The sequence below is a fragment of the Mauremys mutica genome, chromosome 2 (assembly GCF_020497125.1).
Source record: "Mauremys mutica isolate MM-2020 ecotype Southern chromosome 2, ASM2049712v1, whole genome shotgun sequence".
NCBI classification, from domain to species: Eukaryota; Metazoa; Chordata; order Testudines; family Geoemydidae; genus Mauremys; species Mauremys mutica.
In genome coordinates this window covers 25,267,156-25,289,131 of record NC_059073.1, presented here as the reverse complement: position 1 = coordinate 25,289,131, position 21,976 = coordinate 25,267,156, and the positions used below count along the sequence as shown (strand labels likewise).

The window sequence follows — 21,976 nt, the reverse complement described above, 5'->3', positions numbered from 1 at the left end:
ATCTTTGTTTAGAAATCACCCTGGATTAGTAACCACACTCATTCAGTAGCCATATACTTACTATGCAAGCCACCGTATGAAGTAATTAAGTTTCATATAAAACACATTCAGTTTTAAAATTGTAGGCTTAAAAATAATGGTAATAGAAGCTGCAGCTTCTAAAGAAAGATACATGTATAAATATTGTGTATCTTCTTCCTTGCCCAGCTAAATTTATTGGCTCTGTAATGGGTCTTAAACATTATGTCTGATCATCTTGACTTCTGTTCCAGTGCCATTTTGTACCTTTAATGAATTTTTCATTCTGAGATGCTCATTTCTTTTGTCAGCCTGATCCTGCCCTTGAATTAATTGGGAAAAAATATTAGATGTTCTCATGCCTTGTAATACATGAAGCAAGCCAGTGTTTTCATATCCATCTGTCTACTATAAGGAAAAGAGGGTGCTCAGCATTATCCAGGGTTGAATCCTAGATTTGGGGGCTGACTTTTTTTTTTTTAAATGCATTATAAATAAGAATCTAATTGTGTGTTTTGTTTTGCAGGTGTAATGCAGCCCAGTATGTTTGGGGGTTGGAGCTGACGATCACAGATGGCACTTAAACTCTTTTGGAAACATACCAGGCCATAACATTCAAGGAAAATCAGCCATTAGAGAGGGCTTCTTTGGGTTTATTCCCCCAAAAGAGAGTCACCATCTGAAACAGTTGCACACCATAATAGGTGCTATGGCTAGCAAAAGAAAGTCAACAACTCCATGTATGCTGCGATCACCTGAATTAATGGAGCAGGCTGTTCCTGAGGATGGAGAAGCCTTAAAAGAAAGAGGTGCTGGCACTCCCCAGCAGGATTCTAAAGATGGCTGGGCTGCTGATACAGAAAACTCTGTAAAAGAATGTGAAGTGATGGATGGAAAAGTCTCAGTTGAGAATCAATCCAAGAAACCCCAAGGTGGTTATGAATGTAAATACTGTCCTTATTCAACACAAAACCTAAATGAATTTACAGAGCATGTTGACACACAGCACCCAAATGTAATCCTCAACCCTCTCTACGTGTGTGCTGAATGTAACTTTACAACCAAAAAATATGATTCCTTATCTGATCACAACACAAAATATCACCTGGGAGAGAATAATTTTAAACTGAAATTAATCAAACGCAATAATCAGACTGTGTTAGAGCAATCCATTGAGACAACCAATAATGTTGTCACTGTCACAAACAGTGGAGTAGAAAATGCAGAGTATGATGAAGCCCTTCATGGTGAGATCAATGTAAGTAAAACCCCAATTATGAAACAGGGAAAGCCTAAAGTCGAGACCAAGAAGGGTCCCAAAAAGACAGAAGAGGGAGGTATGGAAAACCATGTTGATGGGACCCTCCCCCGTGTCATTACAGAAACCACTGAATCTATTGCTTGTATCAACGGAGCTGACCTTCTTCATGATGTATTGGCTCATGTTATGCCCTCTGTACAGCTGCCACCAAATATCAACCTTGTCCCCAAGGTCCCAGTCCCTCTGAACAGTACCAAATACAACTGTGCACTGGACACTAATGCAACCATGATCAACTCCTTTAATAAATTTCCTTACCCAACACAAGCAGAGCTGTCATGGTTGACAGCAGCATCAAAACATCCAGAGGAGCAAATCCGAATCTGGTTTGCTACCCAGCGTTTGAAGCATGGAATAAGTTGGTCTCCAGAAGAGGTAGAAGAGGCAAGAAAGAAGATGTTTAATGGAACCATCCAGTCAGTACCCCAAACCATCACTGTCCTGCCAGCTCATCTGACAGCTGCAAAAATGCCACAGCCAATTATCCAAACAGCTTTACCTTGCCAGATACTCGGCCAGACTGGCCTGGTTTTGACTCAAGTGTCAAATGGATCAACAGTTTCTTGCTCACCGATTACACTTGCTGTTGCTGCTAATCACGGACAGAAACGGACAATACAGACCTTGTCGGGTGCCCCAGAAGTAAAGCGTCCACATGTAGTTCATGTGCCTGAGGTCTCACCCAAGCTGAATGCTTCTCCATTGACACCAACAAATGACCGAAAAAAGACCAAGGAACAGATAGCAGAACTAAAGGCTAGTTTTATCATGAGCCAATTTCCTGACGATGCAGAAGTCTACAGGCTAATAGAAGTAACCGGTCTCTCCAGAAGCGAGATCAAGAAGTGGTTCAGTGATCACAGATACAGAAGTCAAAGGGGCATTGTTCACATCACTAGTGAATCTATAGCAAAAGATCAGTTAGCCATTGCAGCTGCCCGGCACGGGCGTACATACCACACATACACAGATTTCACATCCCAGAGGTTCAAAGAGAAAACACAAGAGCAGCTTAGGATTCTCGAAGAAAGTTTTCTTAGAAGCTCTTTTCCAACCCAAGGAGAATTGGACAGACTTAGAGTGGAAGCCAAGCTGAGTAGAAGAGAGGTTGATTCCTGGTTCTCTGAGAGGAGAAAGCTAAGGGATAGCATGGAACAAGCTGTCTTGGACTCTATGGGATCCAACAAAAAAAATAAGGATCGGGGACTCCATAATGGTACAATAAGCCAGACTGAGCTGCTGAATAGCTCCCAGCTACCCAGTTCTTTGTCCGAATCCGAATCCTCCACAGCATTTAACAAAAAAAACCAAGAGCAGATTCACCTGCTGAAGAGCACATTTGCAAGAACCCAGTGGCCATCACCCCAGGAATATGACCAGTTAGCAGCTCAAACTGGGCTCACTAGAACTGAAATAGTCCGCTGGTTCAAGGAAAATAGATCCTCCCTAAGAACTGGGACATTAAAATGGATTGACCGATACCAACAGCAGTATGTTGTTGAGGGTCATAATGAGCAAAACCAGAAAAAGGGATTAAAACAAAATGAGAGTCCAAAGAACAGTAACCAGGTGTCTCGGCAGCATTACCAGGAGCACAAAAAGTTGAATGAAGAGAACATGGGCAAACTAGTCATGAGAGCAACAGAAGACTATGAGCCACCAAAAGACTCTTTGTTAGAGAATCAAACTGAGGACAGATTGGAATGCAACAGCCAAGACGGCCACGGTAGTGAGGAAAATGAGGATGCTGGAGATGTGAACTGGGTGGAGGTGACAGTAGGGGATGATGATGCTGTCTCGGACTGTACAGACAGCTGGAGTCAAACTGCACCTGAAGGCCCAGCTGAGTTAGCAGATTTTGATTCTGAAAGTGTATCTGGAGACAATTCCCATATTTAAACAGGTAACACTACCACTGCCCTGTTAGTCTGACCTACGTCCTGACCTTTTTAATTTAAATCCCAGGAGTGCTTTCCTGATGCATGTTGTGTGTCTACTGGATTTCTGAGCACAAGGGAGGCTGTCCTGTCTTCTGTAGATTAAACTAAATGTTTAATATGGGAGGGATTGGGAACATTTTCTTTGTTGTGTTTTTGGTGTTTGTCATGTACTGGATAAGAGAAGATGCTCGGAATAACTCATTAAGCTGAAACACTCTCCCTTTAATTGACCTCACATAACCTCTTTAGAGTTTGATATAAAGCATGCCGATGAAGCCATACAAAGAAAAAGTAGTAACCATAGTTACTAATATCCATGTTGCTCACATAATGATCATCTCCAGTGAATAGAGGCCATGACTATTTTTGCAACAGGTCAGCATGGATCTTGGCTCAGCAGCAGTCTGCCCTGCTCAGAGAAGAGGTCGAGATGATGCCTGGGCCCAGTTCAAAAACATTCTTTTGTTACTTGCAACAGCAAGTAACAATATGTTGAGCCAAGTGGGAACAGAAATGACTTGTGCAAATGTGCAGGTCCTCCTGCAGATGAGGGGACCTTTCTAATGTTAAACACACAGGGACATGGGGCACTGTATTCTAGACGCCCAGGAATCCAAGGCTTGTATGTGGGTTAGCAGCTTTTCTTCACAAGAGCCTCACTGTAAAAGTGAACTGCAGGGGCTTTGCTAAGAAGATTTCTAATTCTAAGCTCTCTCTGTGTAAAAGGGAGTGTGGTTTGAAGACTTGGAACCAGTTTCTGATCTCAGTTATACAAATGTAAATCTGGAGTAACTCCATTGACTTCGTTGGACTTCAGTGACTTCTTGAGTTCATTGAAGTTACTCCAGATTTACCCTAGTGTAACTGAGATCAGAATCTGTTAATGGAGTCTCCTTAAACTATCCTCTCCTTAGTCCATTAGATAAATAAAGTAGCATGTATGTGTTAGAAATTTATTGTTAAATAATACCTGTGTTGCAGATTATTAACAATTTTCCATTGACCTACAATAAATGCAAAACGTGCAATTTCTAGCACACCCAGAAAATTCAAAGCTATGACTGACGCTTAGCACTGTCTACATTAGAAAATTGTGCTGTTCAGTTGAATTGAACCACTGTAAGCTACCCATCCTGGCTTAGTGCAAAATCTTCAGCATGTCTACTTGAAGCATATTTCCAAAAGTCCCCAGCACATCACCCCTTGGTGATAATCTGAAGATGAAACAACCATTTTGAAAATAATGCAGATTTTTTAAACTATCATTTTGTAAAATTAAATGGCACCAGTATGGCAAAAAATATTTGTAACTAAAAAGGCCATCGAGATTGCATGCAATGCACCATATTAAAAAAAAATTGTGCATTAAATTTTCAGAAGCTGCAGTAGCATAAAGCAAAAAAATGATCCTGAGCACAGGAGATTATGCATATTGCATAGAGTGGTCACTGATGGGGCTAGAGGTGCATTGTGGGACTGTGCTGGAAGAACTAATTGCAACAGTGCAGATGCAGTTGCCTGTACTTTTAGTCCACGCTACAGCAATATAGGATTAATTGATGCTTAGACTTGTTCTGAGAAAGAGTATTTGCAGTGGTGCTGGTAACACTGGTACACCGTTGCAACAACTTTTGCATGCAGAGATAGTCTTACTGTGATGTGTTCAGAGACTTTTTTAAAATATAAAACATATTTTAACATCTGTTAAATTTCAACTAGTTTATCTTTTTTACAAGGAATTTTCATATAAAGGCTAGTAAAATAAAAGTATATTTTAAGGAAGAGTGATTCTATCATATACAGGTTTGGGTTAATAGGACTTTCACCTATTAGATTATTCAAGAAATGAAGACTTTGCCCTCTGTTAATATATTCATTTCTTAGCACATTGGCCCTAGTGCTGGATAAAAGCCTGAAGCCTTTATCTATTTTGTTTTCCTTCATACAAATCCATCACTTCAGTACTCAAAATGTGAGCCCATGCCCTCTAGTGGCAGAATGTGAGGTTCTTCTGACATGCTTGGCACTATTTGTTGATATGTTTGCCTAAAAGTAGTGCGCTGCTTGTACTCTTCTGGCTCTGACAACCCCTGAAATATCACTGCAAGCTCTTGGAGGCACACACAGAAAATCACGGTTGGAAGGGACCTTAGGAGATCATCTAGTCCAACCCCCTGCTCAAAGCAGGACCAATCCCCAGACAAATTTTTACCCCAATTCCCTAAATGGCCCCCTGAAGGATTAAACTCACAACTCTGGGGTTTAAGCAGACCAATGCGCAAACCACTGAGCTATCTCTCCACAGTGGAATATTCATCTCATCTGCTAAAAACATATGAATGATTTCAAATTGGGAGGAAGAGAAAATAATTGTTCATTTTTTCCACAAGACAGATTGTTCTAATTTTCTTCATTATTTTTTTAAACCTTTGACCCCACTTCATAGCAGGTTTTGTACAACTTGTTGTATTAAAAACTAAACCTAAATTTTGGTTCTAACCCACCTAATGCTGGACCAGATTTTTTTCTCAGTTTAAAGCAGTGCAAGTCCAGAGTAACTCAATTAAAGTCACTGGAAGTACCCTGGTTTTTTCCTACTCAAAATATGCCTCTCCAACAGCCCACAACAGCACTATACATCAGTTTAAGACAGAAAGTGACAATTAATACTGTATCTTGTGAAAGCGGAGGAGGATTCTTGCTAAGCAGAATATTATTATCCAAACTGGAATTTGACTAAAGGATTGACTGTGAGGGGAATTAATAATAACAATAGATGTCTAATTATTGATTGATCATTGCTTAAATAGTGTGATACCTTCTTTTCCTAATGTGATTAGATGCAATTAAATTGAAAACTAGTTAAATTTGGGACTGAGTAGTGTTTATGAACTTTGAAACCTACAAAAATTAAATAAGATTCCATAATCTCAGTGCTTTTTCTCATACCCAGGACGTCAACTGAAAATGAGTGATTTTTTTAATGTTAATTTAACAATAGCATTTTAGAAATCCACTCCCAGGTATTACTTAAAACTAAATGTTTTCAGCATTCATTTTTATACTTCTATTGTCTGCCGAGTTCATGTCAAATTTCCCTAAAAATTGATAAACATTTCACATATTTCTTAGGTTAATCTTAATGGATAAATGTAATTTGAGTAGGTTCTTAAATTATTAGTAGCTGTATAGTGAACGTTTCTTTAGAGAGTGAAAGAGAAGGGGATTTTCAGAAGCATTTGGCATTCCCCAGACTCTACTCCCAGTGAAGTCAATGGGAGTTTTACTGCTGACCGATTTCAGTGGGAACAGAGTTTGGTCAATACTGAATGATTTTGAAAATTCCACCCATAGAATATAAAAAGATTTATTATTAAATCATATACCATAGGATCGCAAGACCTGTACCCTTAAGGAGCCTACAGTTTAAGGGCTAAGAATTCACTCCTGCCAGGTGCTGTGTGCCTCCTGCAAGGTGCATTGAAGACAATGATTTTGAAGGTACTCTGCCCCAAATGAGACCCTTAATCCTACTCACAATGATGTCAGTGGGCCTGATTCTGATATGATTTGCACCACTTTTATATCGGTGTAGTTCCATTGACCTCCGTTTACAATTTGTGCTAGTAAGACAAGCAGAATTTGGTCCTAAATACAACACAAATATGGGCAGGCATGAGAGTGGGAACAGATAATGCCAGCAGGGTTAGTAATTACTGCTGGTTTTCTTCACACTGCTGTCTCCCACTGGGGCGGTCCCAAGACCGGTTTCTCTCCGAAGCAGGACTTTTTACTTTTAAAAGATGTGGGTTTTTCCCTTTTCTGACAGTTGCATGAGCTTGCTGTTTAGAGCTGTTACCATCGCCTATGACAGGGATCGGCAACCTTTGGCACGCAGCTCTCCAGGGTAAGCACCCTGGTGGGCCACGCCGGGTCGGGCTGGGCCAGTTTGTTTACCTGCCGCGTCTGCAGGTTTGGCCAATCATGGCTCCCACTGGCCACGGTTTGCCATTCCAGGCCAATGGGGGCGGCGGCTAGCACATCCCTCGGCCGCGCCGCTTCCCGCAGTCCCTATTGGCCTGGAGCAGCGAATCGCAGCCAGTGGGAGCCGCAATCGGCTGAACCCGTGGACACAGCAGGTAAACAAACCGGCCCAGGCCACCGGGGTGCTTACCCTGGTGAGCCGTGTATCAAGGGTCGCCGATCTCTGGCTTATGAGAATCTTATTCCTCAGCTGCTGAAATGCTTCCATGTGCCTTCTTCGTTCTCGGCAGTCCATATCTCCACCACAGTCTTCTCCACTATCTCACTGCAGGGGTGGGGCTGGGTGTTCCTTGCTTGCAAGTGAGTCAGGCCCAGAGTGGTGCTTCGCAGAGATTTACCAAAGGCAACCTGGGAAGTGCTTACAAAGAAGTTTCTGACTCGCTGTTTGCCAAATGTACACATCACTTTGTGCGTTCGGCCCCTGAACTGCACAGTGCCTGCTGGTGCCCTCAACTTCCTTTGACTTCAGTGAGAGTTGAGCACACTCAGCCTGTCACATAGCCTGGCCCAGCTCTAGATGGGTGGTTGGTTTGGTAAAAGGATAGTTGCAATATTGGGGTTTCCCTCCCTTTTCATTCAGGTTCTCATTTCTTTAGGGATTTAGGGCTATATCCTAAAAGGCATCTGCCACTGGCACTATTGATGTCATTGCATGTTGGAATAAGGGCTGCAGGGGTGGGCCCCAAGTGCTTGATCCTGTTCCCGCTAAAGTCAGTACAAGTTTTGCCACTGACCTCAGCAGGGGCTGGATGAACCCAAAATGGTCTAGAATGGCCTGTGGGTTTGATCCTGAGATGCTGAGCACTGACAACTTCCACTGAACTCAGTACGGCTTTTGGTGCTCAGTGCCTCTCAGGAGCAAGGTGTAAATCCCTAAATAGATGAAACAACTCAGCCTGATACAACATTTGCAAATTCCAATTGATTTCAATGGGAGTTTTGCTAAGCAAAGACAACAGGGTCTGGGAATTTTTTTACCGCCTGTGTGTGTGCACCATTTCACACTAACAGACTGGTTTGCCCTGCGTCCTGAATGATGAATGGTGCTCTCAGAAAATAAGACTAATTGGCAATATTAACAAAAGGTCTGGGATGAATGACTCGCACAAAGTTTTCAAACATGTTTTAGCACAATGGTGTTTGATGGGTTTTGAAAACTGTGCAGAATCTGCCAGTCTGTCACTACTGGACTCACATCAGAGTAAACTGATGTTTGCACTTTCACCCAGACTCAACACTTCACTAATTTTCATATTTCAAAACAAATCTCTACTGTAATAACCTTGCATCTGAAGAAGTGGGTATTCACCCACGAAAGCTCATGCTGCAAAACGTCTGTTAGTCTATAAGGTGCCACAGGATTCTTTGTTGCTTGTAATAACCTCATTGTAAATTGGTCCAGTACATCCCCATCTGAAATGCCATGAGAACTCGGGGGTGTCTTTTAGTTTGTTGAGAGGTTTGTTAAATCCCTGCTTCAAGAAGAGTCCTTTACTCATGAGGCATTGATGCCAATAAACCACAGGAAAGCTAGCAAGAGAGGGTAGCCCTGAAACTATGTGACATAGAGGGGCCTGATTCTTCATTACCTTGCACTTTGTGTAATCACTGACATCTGTTCAGAACAATAGCGTATTATACCCACTTCACAGAAGCGTCAGTTAATACACAAGGTACAAGGCGGTGAAGAATCAGACCCTCCTAAATCATAGAGATTCAGTGAAGAATCAGGCCTATTTTATGTTAGCATTAGAAATCTGTATGGGGAAGTATCAGTTAAATACTCTGTAAATTGTAAAACTCTAGCACATTGGGAAGGCCTCAAGGTACAGTTAATGTAAAATATAATAGCACTATAAATGTGAAGAGGAACATTGACAGCGCGAATGTGTGCTCATCATTTATTTAAAAAATAAAATATTTCTCTTTTTTTATTTTTGTAGGGATGCCAATCAGTCGTGCTGTCGTGATAATCAAGGGGGGAAAACTGTCTCTGAAAACAGGATAACCGTCTATTTTCCTACTTGGGACAAGATAACCAATGAGTTGCAACTCTGAGTTGAACCACGCTTGCAGAGGCACAGTGAGAAATATCGTGGAGCATTGATATGGAATTGTTCGTAGTGCCAAAGTCCTACTACCGCATTAAAGAAGAAAGGGTCCTTGTACATAGGTTTCTCCCTAACTTCCCTTCCCCTCACCCTTGTCCTCTACTGGAACTGATTTGTACAAAGTGGGAATTTTGTTACCTTTTTAATTGGTGCAAGTTACTTTTTCAGATCATCCCATTGCAAGGTTTGGGGCTTTTTGTTTTTAGAATTAGTAACCACTATATCTGCTTCGGTTTTAAAATATTAAAAATTTGAAATCTTTTCAATGTGGTGCATCAGTAGCTGATCCTGGATTTTCACCCCAATGATGGTTTACATTTCAGCCCGCCGAATGCATCAAAGGGTTTGTGGTGTTGTTGCTTGTTCAGCTTTCTTTAAAAAACAAAAACAAAAACAAAAAAATACCTGCTGTTGGCTAAATTATTTAACTCTCCACATTTCTGGGCAATGGAGGGGCAAATCTCCTTTCCAACTGCTGTATCTCACCCTTGCCCAACCATCAAATGCCAGCTAGAGCCGCAGACCTCTGAAGACCTTAATAGCATGCCTCTCTCTTATTTGAGCACCTTTTTTTTTCTTTTTTACATGCATTACAACCCCCAAAAGGAGTGACAGTGGGGAAATGAAGATTCTTCATAAATGAACTTGTTCATATTTCTTTAGTCGGTACAAAGATGGATTATATTTTTTTGTCTGCCCTTCAGCTTTAGATGTTGTAGTGCACAACATACGTTTCCTTTAACCCTTGCCACTAAATTGTTAGACCAGTTCTAGATCCCTGAGTGCACTTTTTTCGAATAGCCCTAACCTTTTTATTTTAGAGCGAGCCAGCACGCATGAGACAGCTCTGGTAAAAATGTTGCAATCTGACTAGTTGTCTTTTGGAGACTTACCCATATTTCAGTACACTGCACAAATATAATTCTAGGGAATTTGAATAAAATCAACTTTTCTAACTTGTTGCTCATTTGTTGTAACTCAATAAAACAAAGACTGAACATTTTTTGTAACCTTTTCCTTTTTTTTTTTTTTTTTTTTTAATTTAAAATCTCTGCACTGTGGATGGGAGCTAAATACCTTATTGGTCGTGACTAGTCATCGCTAAGTGTGGCTTTTACTAGCCACCTGGATGGCACTGGAGTGGCTGAGGTTTAAAATGGAGCCACTTCAAGCTAGCTTTCTTATAACAAGGTTGTTTAGTTCATAGTTGAAAGGGATAGATGGTTTGGCCATTAACTTCCATTGTCCCTCTGTTTACTTAAGGCTAGTTTGTGCAATCCTTACTCTCCTTTTGGTGAGCACATGAGTAATCCCATTGCGCTGAATGGGTCTAACTGCATGTGTAAATTCACTAATGTGCGAGTAAAAATTGCAGTCTCGTCTTTATATAGCATCTTTGCTTAGAGCCTGCTCCCCTTGCAGTCAATGGGAAATTTTAAAAATTGACTCCAGTGGGGATTTCTGGGCCCATAGATACTGCAGCAATGGAATGCTAGAGATGAATTTCAGAGAGCTCTCTTCTACAGGTTAGACATTGTAACCCAAATTAGTTGCCACTGCTTACAGCTTTGTTTATCTGAAGGGACGATTGATGCTTTTAACTGCCATTTTGCACTGCTTGATAATAGCTACTTGGGAGCTTAAAATTGAAATTTGATTTCTTCTGTTGTGTTTGCAGACAAGATTTTCGGGCTCAGTCCTCCTTTCTTTTAACCAGCCACGTTCCCATTGATTTCAGTAGGAATTTTAGGGCCATTTTAGGGAATTTACGGGCCATCTTTTTGTTTGTCTCACACCTAGCACATTGGGGTTGGGATCCATGACTGGAGCTCCTACATCCTATACTCCTGGGGAAATTCTGTGCTACTGCGCAATGCAGAATTTTGCAGAAATTAATGTGCACACAAAATTTCCTTTCCCCCACAGAAATGGTCAGCAGTGCTGCTGGCCATCACTAGGGACCACTGGACTCTACAGAACCCACCTTGCACATAGAAGCTCGTGGGAGGGAGAGGGAGCTAGAGGGTCCCTGGCAGTTGAAGTTCCCAGCATGCCCTATGGGAAGGAGAGGGCAGCGTGCAGGAAACTCTGTGCAAGCCTGAGACCGAGCATTAGGCTGTTTCTCCCTCTGGATCCCTGGGCTCTGGGGCAGAGGGGAATGGGAGTTTGGGGAAGGGGGGCTGCATCTGGGCTCTGGGGGGAGGGATGGGGTATCTGGGCTTGGGGGCCCCCATGGTTGGGCTCTGGGGAGGAGGGGGTTTGGATGTATTGGCTGGGGGGGGCTCGCAGGGGTGCTCTGTGGGGGAAGGGTTGTGGGTGTCGGCCTCCCCGGCTGGGCTCTGGCAGGGGGAAGGGAGCAGAGAAACAGGAACTGGGTTGTCGTGGGGGTTTCTTTAACTCTCTATGTCTGAGGGAAATTTTGTGTGTCTGTATTGTTACAGACATACTTGCTGACAGGTATCTTGAAATAAATTACCAAAATAATTGAAACCGGTGTAATGACGTAGTGTTATTTTGACAAACAAAATTTGCAGAATTTTTAAAATATTGTGCACAGAATTTTTATTTTTTTGGCATAGAATTTTTAATTTTTTGGTGCAGAATGCCCCCAGGAGTGATCCTACAACAATACAAATAGTAAATGCTAATACCATCCTCAGGTCCTTTAATTTGTTGTTGCCTGGTTGGTTGTCAGTGCTGGTTGCTGGCTCTTTTCCTCTGCAGTTAATCAAAACAGGCATGATGCAGGCAGGTTAAAGTACCTTGTCAAACTCTAAAAGCAACTCTAAAAACTTCACACAATGCACTGTCAACCTGTGGAACTCTTTGCCAGAGAACGTTGCAAAGGCCAAGACTATAACAGGGTTCAAAAAAAGAACTAGATAAATTCATAGAGGATAGATCCATCAATGGCTATTATTCACATGGGTTGAGATGGTGTCCCTAGTCCCTTGCCAGAAGCTGGGAATGGGCGACAGGGGATAGCTCACTTGATGATTACCTGATCTGTTCATTCCCTCAGAAGTACCTGCCATTGGCCACTGATGGGAGACATGATACTGGACTAGATGGACCTTTGGTCTGACCCAGTATGAATGTTCTTATATTTTTAAGGTTTTAACATGAAAAACTGCTTCTGTTTCCTTTTTAGCTTAAAATGGATTTCTTGCATATCCCAGTTCAGCACAATAAATTGTTTTACTGCCCACATGGATGGCTGAGCAAGATTACAAAGGAAGTTCTTCAATCAAGCTCGTCAAAAAAAAAATTGTTTAGTTTATAATGAAGCCCTGGATACATTTCTGTCAGATGATAAATACCAGTGTGTAATAGGAATACCAGATGTGCTGTACTAATCTTCAGGGACTGCTTGGATTTGGGATGTTGGACTAGGACCATCTCATTACAGACTAATGGAAAGAGTCCATTAACATCAAGGGCTGTCATTCACTTTAAGTCCAAGTTTGCCTCTGTGGTGTACTTTGACACTTTCGCCATTGTTTATTACTTTAGATCATCATCATCAGCTAGGCTGAGTCTTGGGTTATAGAAAGCTTTGTGGGCCAGATCCTCAGCTGGTGTGAACAGACGTAGCTCCATTGATTTCTTTGAAGCTACACTGATTTACACCAACTGAGCTGACCTTGAGGATGGAAAGAATATGAACACCATGGATCCCAAATGTCACCTGCTTTAACTATATTAAAAGAACATTATTAAGGCTGCCAAATCAAGCACTACGAAGTTAGGAGATGCCAGAATTCACGTTGCCTGTGCAACCTTAACTCTGCCATCTTGTACACACACATTATGATCTAGTCTTTAATTACATGATCACATGCTATTTTTTCCATAGAACTTCATTCAGTCCACAGGATGGATGGTGCTTACTGAATGAGCAGCTATTCAATATTTTGTTTTTCCCTAAGTATTCAGTGTGTGGCCCTAGACTTTATTTGCTGCAAACTATTCAAACCCTACTATGCAAATGTATTAATTTCCTCGTGGGCTTTTCTCTGGCACTCATCACTTTAATATCTGGTGCTTCACAAGTATTAATGAATTTATTTTCACAACACCCTTGTGAGGAGAGCATGCCACAGAGGAGGAGCTGAGAGACAGAGAGATTAAGGTCAAAAGTTTCTAAGAGTTTTGAGTGCCCAATTTGAGTTGTGTAGAACCTGATTTTTAAGAGTACTTCACGTTATATAGTACTTAAAGTTTCACAGCACAACTCCCATTGACATCAGTTGCAGCTATGAGTGCTCAGCAGTCTGCAAAGTGGACCCCAGGATCTCAAGTCAGGCACCCAGAAAATGAGGAACACACAATTAGTGCCCAGCTGTGAAAAGTTTTGGTTTAAGTGACTTGCCCAGGATCACGTAGGCACTCTGTGGCAGAAGCAGGGATAGAATTAAAATCTCCATAGGAGCATTTGACTGCCTTAACCATGTGACCCTCCTTTCTCTTCCTGCAGTCCCCTGCCTGATTCCCTACTCACCTTTCAACCCGACACCAAGTGGCAGGACCTGCTGCCACCAAAGGAGGGAGAGGACTCCCAGTGGGCCAGTCTGTGCTTTCCTTTGGTCCAATGGCCCACCGGGGCTATCAGCTGACAGCTCCTTCATGGAGCCATGAGCATGTACCTGGCACAAGTCACAGACTTCCCCAACACTTGCCCCTTTTCCAGCGAGAGAGAGACCCTGGCACACCTAGAGGTGTCAGGTTGCAGCCCCTCTTCTGGCTCCTCCAGAACCTCTTACTGAGGTTCTCGCTGCACTTCTCTCCGCACCTCCTGATCCTGGCACACTCCATCTGTAGTCCCACAAATTTGCAAGACTGCCTCATCAATCTCCTGGCGGTGGCCAAGATGGCCATCCATCACTCCAGGAGGAGGAAGCTTGTCAGAGGGGTGTTCAGCGACTGTGGGGCCTATTTCTGGTCTCTTACCCGATCACGCCTCTGGGCAGAGGTCCTCTGGGCAGTGTCCACTGACTTCCTTGATACCTTTAAGCACTGTTGGGGGTTCTCTCTGCTCAGTGTCCCCTTTTGGACACCTGATTTTTGCCCAGTGACCTTCATTCCTGTCCCTGTTTTTTCATTCATTGTCGCCAGTAATCAATTGTTGCGGAGGATCAATGGTTCCTTCCCCATAACTGAGGGGAGGGCCTTTAGTTTTGCGCAGGCCTAGCCCTACCTGTTGCAGTACTTTCAAATAGGACTCACCTCTATGAAAGAAGGGTCTTGTGTAATCTGAGGCAAGTTGTGCTACCCATCTCAAAGCACCCTACCATGCTCGGCACCATTCTTTTTTCCGTTTGTCCCCTATTCAGGAAATATAATAAACTGCATGCTCCAAATGTTGCTTGTCTGTTTTTTGCAAGCATCAGTCTGTCCCCTGTCTGTGTGCCTCACTCTGCTTGTTACACCTTGCAACTCCTGGATGTCACACCTTCTGGGTTCTTGGCCAGGTGCGAGCTCCATTTGATTATGTCCCTCTGCTGCAGCAGATCTGATGTGCCAGTTCACTTGGCAGCCCAGACAATTTTAATGAGCGTTTAATTTCTGTAGTAGTATTTCTCTGGCTCTTCAGCCCTCTGAATCTGATCCGCTTAGGTTGCTGTTGCTCTCCTAAGTGCTCTGAAGCCTGTATAGGCTAGAGTTGCCAGGTGTCCAGTTTTCATCCTAACACCCGGTCGAAAAGGGACCCTCTCCCCAGCCGTCCCCAGCCCTCTGAAAATGAGTGAGTGAGGCTGGGGGAGAGCGAGCGACAGAGGGAGAGGGCATGGCCTGAGCTGGGTGGGGCCTCAGAGAAGGGGCAGGGCAAGGGTGTTCGGTTTTGTTTGGTCATAAAGTTAGCAACCTGCTCAGTAATGTTGTTTTTAGTTAGCGTACTTCCCACATCACAGACAACTCTGAAAAAAAAATGCGTGTGGCTTATCTTCCCCCAGCCCCTCTGATGGACTTGTGTGGATTCACCACCTTCCTCAAACAAGGAAGGCCTGTTCCACTGTCTGACACCTTTAGGGTGACCAGATGTCCTGATTTTATAAGGACAGTCCTGCTATTCGGAGCTTTTTCTTATATAGGTGCCTATTACCCCCCCCCCCCACCCCTGTCCTGATTTTTCACACTTTCTATCTGGTCACCCTAGACACCTTCCCCCACCCACCCCCTTTCACCAGTAAGGTGACATCACCACGGCTGCAGGCAGAGGCTGCTAGACACTTACTTGTTACCATCCCTACTACTGCTTTGAGCAACACCTGCCAACCAGGCAAACCCTACAGAGAAGCCTACAGGAGATGCTGGGGAGGGAGCAGGATGGCGGCTGGAGAGGTGCTATGCTGGGCTGCATGGCATTCAGAGAGAGGAGAGCGAGTGTAAGGGACTGGTGGATTTGGAGGATGGGGCGCTTGTGGAATTTGAGCAAAGGCAAGAGCATGGGATTGGTGGACTTGAAGAAATGGGGGAATGTGTGACGCTGATGGATTTCGGGGGGGGAGAGTGATTAGTATAGTTTGTTCAGGACATGTGCCTTGCAGAGCTCTCAACAATAAGGCACTGTGGGATAGACTCTCCCTGTCCTATTGCAGGGCATCCTCAGGTGGCTTTCCCCAGGAGTGGACAGGCTGCCAGCCTGTGGTTCTGCTCCCCTCCAAGCAACAGAGAGGCCTGGAAGGGGAGCTGCCCAATGGAAGCAGACAAGCTCCCGGGGGCGAGGGGTGATGATAATGTGAAGCTATTACCATTATCACCAGCGGAGAGAAGGGAGCAGAGCCAGCCCCGAGTCGCTCCTGATCTTTCCACTCCCTCTTCCCCCCCCGCTGGAAAAAGTGGTATGGCTTGGCTCAGCTCCCTCCCTTCCTCTGATCCCCTTCCCCATCTTAAATCTTTCAGCTCCCGTCCTGGGCAATGCCCCAGAGATACAGGAGCAGCTGGGACAGGAGTCCCTGGGCCAAGAAGACAGCGGAGGTGCAGCAACAAGATAGGGAGGGGCTCAGCCAGCAGGAATTGGAGAAGGAGGGTAAGAGCTGCATTAATTGTGAGGGTGTAGGGTATATGTGGATGCTCATGGGGGTGGAAAAAGCTGCACTAGTTGATTTAAGGCACAGCCTAGGGAGGGACCCCCAGTTGGGTGCCAAGTGGCCAAAATGTGGTGTCTGTATTTTGTTGCCTGTTGGGCTCTACTGCAGTGGATGGCTTACAATGGTTTCAAAATATAAAATCTGGTGGTCTCACTATTGTGAATCAAATCAACCAGTTTTCAATCTGTTACTGGCTTTCCCCTGCCCTCCAAATTAATCTGTAACAGAAAACTGGTTGATGGGATTCACAGAAGGAGCAAATCCATTAGAAATAGATTTTATACTTAAAACCATGCTAGGCTGTCAATTATGGTACGACACACAATCCGACACAGGTGTTGCACCTTTTGATGGCTTGTGTCATATACTGGAGGTTGAGCAGTATGCTCTCATATATTTGCCCACTGAGCCAAAAAGCTTTTGAGGGAGACCCTTGTTAAAATTTTGGCCACAGGTCACTGCCTGGCCCTCAGGACACCCACAGAGCAGAAATAGAATTTTCAACAATGTTACCCCAATGAAAAGCATTCATGAAGCAATTTTGTAGTCCCCGCATTTTTTAAGTGTCAAAGACCTTACTGGAGAGACCCTGCAAAAAAGTCAAAGCTCTAAATCTCAAAAAACTCTGACCTTTGAAAACTTCATGCGCTGCGTCACATATACAATTAGTTGGCAAGGTGATTGGGTCAGAGACTTTGTATTTCTGTGTGTTCTGTGAAGCGCCAAGGCCCGGAATCACCTGGGATGCGGGAGATCCAGGTTCTTGAATCAGGGATGTGACTCTGGCTTTCCCACATCCAGGTTATAACTTCCAGGCTATTCTGGGATGGCGTGGGGGGAGGGGCACTCTCCTCTCATTTTGACCAGAAATTCCATGCTGGACCTGAGAAACAATTTCCTGACTAAAGCTTTGTTGAAACTGGTACGTTCCCACTAAAAAGTTTTGATTTTGACAAATCAGCATTTTTCAATGAAAAACTGCTTTGTCAAAAATTTCCTGGTCAGCTCTAAACACAAGCTAGCAGGTCTTTACCTCAGGTTAAGAACTCACTGTTTTATCTACAGAAGAAAAGGCCTTCTAGTGTATGTTTAGGTTTCACATGTTTTTAGAACATATCCTATGAAAGAGCAATAAAGATTGAGAGGTGTGGGGGAGCAGAAGTCTCTATAGTTAGAGTTTTCCTTTACTGCAGATTCATAATTAGTGGATCGCATGGTTCTGCAACATAGTTCTGAAATGCTTGTACTATAACGAAAAACCTAACAAATTCAGGGAAAGAGAATTTATAAGGAGATAAGAGGAGGAAAAAGCAACCCAAAAGATGAGGCAGTGTTTCTGGGGTGCTGTTACACAGCTGAACCATATCTAAATTAGATTATTACAAGCACTGGTGGAGGAGGAATGACTTGAGTGACCAATATTGCCAGATCTGGTCACAGAATGTACATTATTTGTGCAGTTGGTGAAAGCAATTTTTTCATAGTTTCACTGTTTGGAGCAGAGAGTTGACCTAATGCTCTAAATTAGCAGTTATACTGTATTATAGTTCTCATTATTTAAACAAGATCACCACATGGCCAGTAAACTGATTGCGAAATGTAACTGGGGTATCTGTAAACACCTCCAAAATGGTCCTCCTCTCTCTTTTCACACTGTAAACACTGCATAATCCCACATGTGATATGCTATATTAATATTCAGCATGTTTCATTTTCACAAACCTGATTTAATCCAGGAGGGTTCCCGTGCGGTAGGTCAGTTTACAGGTGGGGAGATTAAGGCACAGTGCTATATGTAAGTGGGGGTATGGTCCCACTATTGTGAGGAATTTTCCTGGTTTATACACTACCCCAGTGGATTTGACTAGTGAAAGGATCTGAGTCCTCGTTCCCAGTCCCTTTTCCCAGAGACCTACCTGACCTCGAGGACTCCCCTTCCTCCCTCCCATGGAGCAGAGTCCTTGTAACCCTGACAAGGCTGGGCCCAAGGATTCCTGGGGTGCTTGACCCCCAGTGCTGTTGTGGTCACTTAGGAGAGGGGCTAGGGTGTCCCCACTCTGGGGTGCTCTCTCCTCCCCGGACACTTCCCTGACCCACTGATCATTGCGTATAGTTCAAAGCAAATACAATTCATTAAACAGCAACCACTAAAAAAATAAGGAAAAAATGGGAAAGATTAAAGGAAACAAGTAACCCCGCTCTGTGGGCATGGGGCCACCACAAGCAGCCGTCTCTGGAACGTAAGGAAAGTTCATAGTCTGTTCCTTGCATGTCCCAGGCCCTTGCTTGGCTGTGCTGTGGTGATATGGCAGGTCGGACACTGGCTCTAGGGAGCAGGGCCTTTCTTCCCAGCATCACCTTCCCCCTCCTCACCCCCGTTGGGCTTATGATCTCCTCTAAGTCTGGCTGCAAGCCCTCTTGGCTGGTGGCAACTCGCTTCGCTGGGACCTCGCTGCCCAGGGTTCCCCTTCACTCTCTCCTCAGTCTTTCACTGTGCTCAGTTCTGGACTTCTCCAGATACAACTCCACTCTGTCTCAGCGCTGCTGCTGCTGCTGCTCTGCTCTATGGGCTACTTCTCTATCCCCTCTGGTTGCTGCGGCTCTGCTTCCAGCTCAGCTCTGCTCGCTGGGCTACTTCTCTGGACCCTCTGGCTCTGGCTGCTGCTGCTGTTCTGCTTCCAGCTTTGCTCTGCTCTCTGGCTGCTGCAGCGGCTCAGTTCCTTCTGCTCCCAGCTAAGCTCTGCTCCCTGGACCCTCTGGCTTGGCTGCTGCAGCTCTGCTCCCAGCTTGGCTCCACTGCTCTCTCCTTAGCTTGGCCCACTCTGGCTCAGGCAGCTCCAGCTCACACAGAGAACGGGACCCCAGGCTCATGACTCCCTTATTGGTCTGCCTGCTCTGTCAATCGGCCTGACCTGGAGCATTGGCCCCTTCCCATTTGCCCTGGGGACTGTCAATCTCAGGATCTTGATTTCTCATCAGCCCTTCCCCTTTCCTTTGGTACTGGGAGAGTACCAAATCCAAGTCAACTCAAAACCCCACTAAGTTTCAGTAAAGGGCCAACAGTCCCCTGACATATATATGATTTTCACAATAAATCTGTTTTAGATTTGGGACTACACAATTTAGGATTAGGAGGAGGGATAGCTCAGTGGTTTGAGCATTGGCCTACTTAAACCCAGGGTTATGAGTTCAATCCTTGAGGGGGCCATCTGGGGCAAAAATTGGTCCTGCTAGTGAAGGCAGGGGGCTGGACTTGATGACCTTTCAAGGTCCCTTCCAGTTCTAGGAGATTGGTATATCTCCAATTATTACCTTTTTTTTTCCTCGTTCTCAATCCTGCACTCCCCTGAGGCTAAGAGACTGTTCTTCTGTATTACTATGTAGAACTCATTATTGTCATCATCACTGGTTTGCCTCTTACTTTAGACCAAGTTAAAAGAGAAGGGAAACTTTCCAAGAGGTGAAAGCATGAGGGGCAGAAAATAAGTGTACTGGGGTTATCAACTTCTAAGGCATAGAGCAGGGTCCTGATTTGTATTTCAGACACACCCATCCCATGCTTCTGTCTTGGCATCACCTGTTCCCTGGCAGAAGATGAGTTCTCAGATTTACTGCCCTATCCAACCTGAACTATCTCCCTCCAAGCCACTGAGTCTCTTTCAGTCTCACCATAAAATCTTCTTTCTGGCTCCAATTTATGACTGACTCTCTCTGAGCATTTTGTGGCCCACCTGGAGCCGCTGAGCACTCTGAGAATCTGGCCCCAAAACTCAGTCATGCTGACACTTCAATCTGATAATGTTTCTGTTCCTACTACTGCTGAGGAAGAATTTCTTTCCCTTTTAAAACTGAAACTTGCAGAGTGCCTCTGGGTGTTTCATAATGCATTAGTATGCGTAGCGTATGTGATTAAATCCCTCTCAGTACTGAAACCATCATTGTCTCCTCAGCTCAAGTGAGACAGAGCTGCTCATCCTTTCTGGTTCTGTCTGCACCACTCATATGCTGTCACTAATGTCAAAAGAGACTTACTTATAAGTAGGCATTTATATATATGTATATACGCACACGCGCACGTACACACACACAAATACAATACTTTCCTTTTCTTTCAAGACCCCAACCTCTAATCCCAACAGGAGCATTTAGTCTAGACTACAGTGCAGCAGGATAGTGCTGATTAATGATTATGCAATTCTCCAGGGTGCTGGAAATAATCAACTTTGCCTTATGCCTCAATATGCTCCCAAGATGTGCATTAAAGAATACAATTGTGTCTTAATGCCTGACTGTTAAACCTCTTCTTCCCTATTGTCTATTAATTGTGACCACACCTACAATTTAATTCAGGTTTACTGACTACTCCTTAACATAGTCGGTTGTCTGCAATCTTCTCTTTTCAGGTTCCTCCAGACAGTTCTTAACATTTCCTGCATGTGAGTTGTTTGTAGCTTCGCTCTTTGATCCAGATTCTCTGTTGATTTAGTGAGGGGTCAAATTCTCCCCATAGATATGTGCGCACAACCCCCATTAAGTCAACAGGAGTTGAGCATATCTAGCTGAGAGGCAAAATTTTAACCTACAAAGCCATGGAGTCGCAGTGCAGTCCATGGGTGTGCACGGAGTATAAATCAGCAATAATTTTTTCTGTTGCTGTTATTCATCCATACCTGTTTGTACACATGGCCCAGCTGAGTGGCCTCAGTATTCTAGGTACTGCACAAACATAAGGGACAGTGCATGCCCTGAAGAATTTACCATGTACATAGACAAGATAGACAAAAGATGTGAGAAGGATGGTATTTTATCCCCATTATACAGATGGGGAACTGAGGCACAGGAGTTGTACAGGAAGTATGTGGCAGGGCTGGGAACTGAACCCAAATCTTACAAGTCCCAGTGTAGTGTTTTAACTAGAAGCTCTTCTTTGAGTGATGGTCCCTATTGTATTCCACTGAGGGTTAAACACATGCGCTATGTACCCAGAGCCGGAGCTTTTAATGGTAGTAGATTCTGTTGGTCCACACACGCAGCCTTGCTTTGCCTCATGGTCTTGTCCGAAGCGATAACGGGCAGTGCAGACCAACCGCACCCTCAATTCTCTATCACTGCTGCATGGTCTGAGTTGAAGCTGCTAGTGTCCTCTCATCACTGATGCACTTAAAAAAAAAAACATTTTTAGATTTGTACTTTTTTGTTGTTGTTTTACTGTTGTTTTTAGGGTTAGATTTTAGGAATTAAGAAACTCTGGGAACTCCACTATCTACAGTTTCCCCCACACACACACTCCATAACTCCACCCCAGCACCCACAAGTGAGTACTAGATTATGCTGAAGATGCCAGAGTTCAAGATCAGCGCTTCCTGCCTGCATTCATTCTCGGTCAGTGACAAGCACCAATGCTGCCTGTACTGCTTGGGAGAAGCACACATTTCATCCACATGCAGTATCTGC

At 44.0% G+C, this 21,976-nt stretch overlaps 1 protein-coding gene across 2 annotated transcripts in view; it reads left to right on the top strand.

Moving 5' to 3' along the window:
• Window positions 1-9,696, top strand: part of ZHX2 (zinc fingers and homeoboxes 2) — a 115,731-nt gene extending 106,035 nt beyond the window's left edge. For both annotated transcript variants that reach the window (XM_045006204.1, XM_045006203.1), the window contains 2 exons: window positions 545-3,242; window positions 9,267-9,696. In XM_045006204.1, coding sequence (XP_044862139.1) covers window positions 728-3,238 — 2,511 coding nt within the window. In that variant the 5' untranslated portion in view covers window positions 545-727 and the 3' untranslated portion in view covers window positions 3,239-3,242; window positions 9,267-9,696. The remainder of the gene's footprint in view (window positions 1-544; window positions 3,243-9,266) is intronic.
• Window positions 9,697-21,976: the final 12,280 nt, after the last annotated feature.